This window comes from Mus pahari, chromosome 6 (assembly GCF_900095145.1).
Source record: "Mus pahari chromosome 6, PAHARI_EIJ_v1.1, whole genome shotgun sequence".
NCBI classification, from domain to species: domain Eukaryota; kingdom Metazoa; phylum Chordata; class Mammalia; order Rodentia; family Muridae; genus Mus; species Mus pahari.
In genome coordinates this window covers 2,994,244-2,999,223 of record NC_034595.1, presented here as the reverse complement: position 1 = coordinate 2,999,223, position 4,980 = coordinate 2,994,244, and the positions used below count along the sequence as shown (strand labels likewise).

The 4,980-nt window shown below is 47.9% G+C and overlaps 1 protein-coding gene across 5 annotated transcripts in view; it reads right to left on the bottom strand.

The window, feature by feature from the left end:
* Invs (inversin) overlaps positions 1–4,980 on the bottom strand; it is a 143,566-nt gene that overhangs the window by 11,580 nt on the left and 127,006 nt on the right. For all 5 annotated transcript variants that reach the window (XM_021200447.2, XM_029539492.1, XM_029539491.1 and 2 more), the window contains one exon: positions 2,384–2,679. In XM_021200447.2, coding sequence (XP_021056106.1) covers positions 2,384–2,679 — 296 coding nt within the window. The remainder of the gene's footprint in view (positions 1–2,383; positions 2,680–4,980) is intronic.

Sequence of the window (4,980 nt, the reverse complement as noted above, 5' to 3'; positions counted from 1 at the left end):
ACACACACACACACACGCTCTAAATAAATCTAAGTTTATTTAATTTAATTTTACAAACATGGATTTACTTACTGGATGGTAAAATAAAAAATATATTTGGAGCAGTCTCATTAAAGAGAAATAAATGCAACAAACAAAGCTGCAGATGGTAAGGTGTGGGGAGAGAGGAATATAAAGAATGACGGCAAACAGAACTTACAGAAACAAAACAAAACCACAAAGATCTCAGGGTATGTGCTTAAGAAAATAAAACTTCAATATTTTACTCTGAGACATGGAGTCTCAGAAATGGTCGTGGGATAAAGATCAAGCCAAAAGAATGGCTGCGCTGCCTTTTATAAAATGGAACATTTGAGATTTCTAAGACTCGTAGAGCATCCTCTCAGAGAATTATGAGACACAAAGGAAGCATGTTTGGAAAAGAATTATGGATATGGTTTTCAGAACATGAAGTGGACTTTGCAGAGTGACTTCCCGAGATACTCACATCACAGAGGTCTCCACGAGCTTGAAATGGGAAGAGAGTTTAAAATACAGAGAAGTCAGGGAGTCCATTTCGATAGGCAGGAAGCAGGCTGAGCAAGCCACTGTGCTTCAGACTTGGGCCGTTTCTGAGGAAAAGAAAGGCCTTCTCAAGAGTAGGGCACAGGGGACTGCTGAGGAGTCAGAGGGGTCTGATCAAGCCTTGGCAGGGCAGGGCCTGGTGATCTGACAGGGAGCAAGCTTTCTGAACGGCTGCGGGCTGTGGCTAGCTGTGCCTCCTACGCCACCCAAAACAGACCATCAGCTGTGCTGGTCCATTCTCATCACTGACCTGACTTCGGCACGTGAGAACATGGACAGTGCGTCTTCATGGGAACCTCCAACACACCTGGACTTCAAGTCTGATGCGATCGTTGGGATGAGATTTTGGGTCAGAGATGGGAGTAAGACTTCTCATGTCAGAAACACATGAACAAGCTGTGACCCAAATGGAGACGTGACCACTCAATAGCCAGAAGTTCCTCTCATCCCAGAGTGTACAAAGTGGGAGTCTCTTGTCACATTGCTTAGTCCAGGATGTCTCATAACTCGTTGATTAACAGATTGTGACATGTGCATTGTACAGCCTGTTTCTCAAAGGTCTTGTGGTTTCTGCCTTTGTTTCCTGAGAATAATGTGTAGGGTGTCAAGTCTAGCTTGCTGATGGATGGAAGGACATATAACAGAGTCATAGAATCTCAAGGGACAGCAGCACTGGCTGCCAGACACCTGCGGCAGCCTACCTGAGACAGTATAATTCAACCTGCTCTCCATCTGAGGAAGCCACAGGGCAAGGCCCGTGGAAGCCTGCTAAGGAACACAGAAGCCTGGGAAATGATGACTTGGTTTTAGTGTCCTGTGTCACCCAGCAGTAGATGACACCAGTCATCTATATTTAGAGATCTTGCAATCTGCTGGGAGGGGTAGACAAGAATGCCAGTGATAACAGAGCAATGGCATGCTACCCAGGAATGTTCCTCAGGAAGACCACTGTGAACAACAATGGCTTTCTCATCCAGGAGTCCAGAAGGAAATGCCCTAAGACGATAAAAATGACAGCCAAGCATGGAATCCAGGTCTGGCTGATTGACTCCTTAAGGATGTGTTAACAGCAAACTCAAAAAAGGGAAAATACCAAGACTATGTTGTGGGTAGACCCGGAGAGAAAGGAAGTCTTCAGTCCAAAGGGGAGTGATAAGAGTAGGGTCTTAGAGCATCAGGAAGAAGAGTGAACAACAGAAGGACAGAAATAGGAGCATCTAAAATATAAAATAGTCTTTTCTCATGAGTTTTATAAATTATATTTGATGACCAAAATGGAAATGGTAACAGCTGATCTTCACCAGTGATATCCATTTAAACATTTATTTAAAGATTAAGTGTACTTCTGTGTCCGTGGCGAGGAGTATGTAAGTGTGAGGAGAGCAAGTACCCACAGAGTCCAGAGGACAGAGTCAGCTCTTCTGCAGATGGGATTGCAAGCAACCTGGCGTGGGTAGTCCCAGCAAGGACAGTTAAAAGTGGCGCAGCAGCCTGAGCGAGAGGGTAGTTTCCACACTTTGTTCAGAGGTAACACTGCGATGTCAGCGTACTGAAGTGAGTCACCTGAGTAATGGCCAGAGGCACAGAACTAGACAAAGGCAATGCACTCAAACACCCCACAGGTCAGTTAAGACGGAAGCCTAAAATAGTAAACTATAGTGAGGCAAGAAAAAGAAGCAGAAGACTGAGAACCAGAGGAGACAACCCTGACCACGTCATGACAGCCTCAGTAGTAACTGCAGTAACTCAGTAATAACTGTAATAACTGCCAGGCAAAAAGCCCAGTCCACGGCTGGCGTCAGAGAGCAGTCTGACTTACCACTTGGCTTTCTGGAGGCCGGTCTCTGCAGGTCTGAGGAAGAAGAATCGCCATGGGAGGCTCTGCCTGGACATCGGCCTGGAGCCCTGCTCTGCTCTGGGTCAGGGCTCTGGGCTGGGTGGCTAGCAGGTGGCCATTTGCTAGGGGCTGCGCTCTGCTTGCTGGCCTCATTCTGGGGGCTGGGTGGACAGGGGAGGACAGGTGCAGATGAACTGCAGTGGGATCTGCGAGGATCTGCGTCCAGCTGGCCTTTCTGCTGTTCAGCTTCCTTCCTCTTGTTTTCCTCCTCCCGTTTTCTGGAAACAAAGCCAAAGAAGAGGAAAAAGTAAAAAAAGCCTCGCTTGCTTGAGAGTCATCAAGGTGGACTGAAATGTCAAGAGGAGCTGCCACACCACAGGAGGGATACAGGGTGCACTTTCTGAGATGGGCCTCTAAATGTAACAGCAGCCACCTCCCTGGACCAGGCCTGATAGAATGTAGCCTAAAGCCATCACAGACTGCTACACCACCTAACCAGGTTGCTGGTCTGTGTGATTTACAGATTCCGCTTTTCCTGGAGCTAACAGAAGCCCACCCCTTTCTTTCCTGCTCTGAAAAGCACAGCAGAATGCCACTAAGGACCACGGTCACAGGGACGGCCTCGAATCTGCTCTACTTATAAACAGACCATCACCAACAGAGACGATGACAGGGAAATCTGCAGATACCTCACAGCTCCAGAAACCCTTTGCAAGTGAGGCCTCTGTGTCACTCTTCAAGGGCCAGGCACCAGCAGTGAGTGCACCAGTGGCTCAGCTCAGCCTGTGGGCCACAGTATGAAAAAGTGTAGCAGGAGAGGCCGGGAAGGGCAAGCCAGTCAGCAGTCTCAGAGAGCTAGCTTACACCAGGAACAGAGAGGGGCTGTGGCCAGGACTTATTTGATCCCTAATTGTAGGGATCCCAAGGGAAAGAAGAAGGAAGATCCTAACATTTTCTGAGGCTCTTCTCTATGGGCACTGAGGACACAGAATGAAGACTGTAGGCCTCAGGTCCACTGTGGGTGGAATTTTCTACCCAGGAGGGGACAGCTAAGAGCAGAGAAACCTAGCCTGTCACAGGAGAAATATTATAGTAGAGTGCCTACATAAAAGCTGTGAGTTCTGTGTGGAGGAATCTCTTCTAGTGCTAAGGTGAGCAGGTCCCTGGTGTGCAGGGAGGGAGGAGCCAGCCTGGCTTGCTGTGCTGACACCGGATGTATCAGCTTCCCGGATTAGATCCTTCCTCACACTCAGCCAGACAATCTGGTCACTACTTGCAAGTCCATTAAAAGTGGAGTGATGAGGGAGAGGCCGAGCGAAGCCATGCTGGGGGTTTGGAAGCCCGCTAAACTCCTCTTCTGTGTGAAATGCCTCTAATTGGGAGCCCGCTGGGTCACAGACAACACAGCCGGGTAGGTTGGGGTAAGTCCTGTTTTGATTGGCTCTGGTTTTGCTGTACCTCTGCCAATTGCTGACTCTTGAATGCGCTCTACTGATGCTGTAGACTAGCTTGACAGTGGTCATAACTGAGGGCTGGGGTCCACACAGGTGCTAGGAAATGCCACTCAAGGTGATTGACAGGGGCTATCGAGTGGACGGTCTGGGACATGGGTTACCCTTCAGAAGGTGGAAACATCTGGGTGGCTACAGTTCTGCTAAATGGTGGAGGCAGGGAGAGGGAGCCTCGCGCTTCATACGGTGCACATGAACTGTGTGGCTTTAAGGGAAGGGTGTCGGCTATCTCCACGGACACATGGAGTATGGCATCTCCATGGATCTTCATGACAATAAGAGGGGCTCACAATTGATAGGTAAGATTTTAGTTTTGAGCAGTCATTTATTTCTTTTAAGAAACCAAACATCTCTACTTAATTTAAGAAGCCACAGTGCAGCCAAGCTCTGTTACCACAGGCCGCCCTGGGCCTCCAGTGAGGTCAGTTACATTGATAAAATGGCAGGTAGCCTGACAAAGGGACGGGATGTGTAAACATTAATTAGGCTGCTTTCTGGGGACTTCTTTGGAGAAGAGATGTGTTTTATTTTTATTTTTGTAGAACTAAATAACCACAATTAGAAGACATGACATATTCATGAGGGGATTTAACTCAGCCTCAGGTGCAGGAATATGAAATTTTGTTAACAAATGATGCTTTAAAAAAAAAAATTAAACCTTCCAGGTGTCACAGATAACAAAGGTATGGAATCCTTGCCCTTCCCGGTCCCCTTGGATCTGGCAGGGATAAGACTTGTCAGCACCCTGGGTCTTGAAGGGGAAGAAATGACAATTTCCATCTTCCAGCACATCACAGGCACACGTCTTGTTGCTCTTTAAGCCTGTCAGGGACTGATTTGCTCCTGATTAACAGGCAGGGGTTGGAGAACCAAACGCACAAATACATAAGCAGCCCAGGACATTGTGAGGATAAGGGGCGTATGAATGCACGGGCTGCCTTGAGAAGGACAGGCAAGTTAAGAGTGCCACAGAGGCAGGTGGATTTCTGAGTTTGAGGCCAGCCTGGTCTACAAAGTGAGTTCCAGGACAGCCAGGGCTATACAGAGAAACCCTGTCTCGAAAAACCA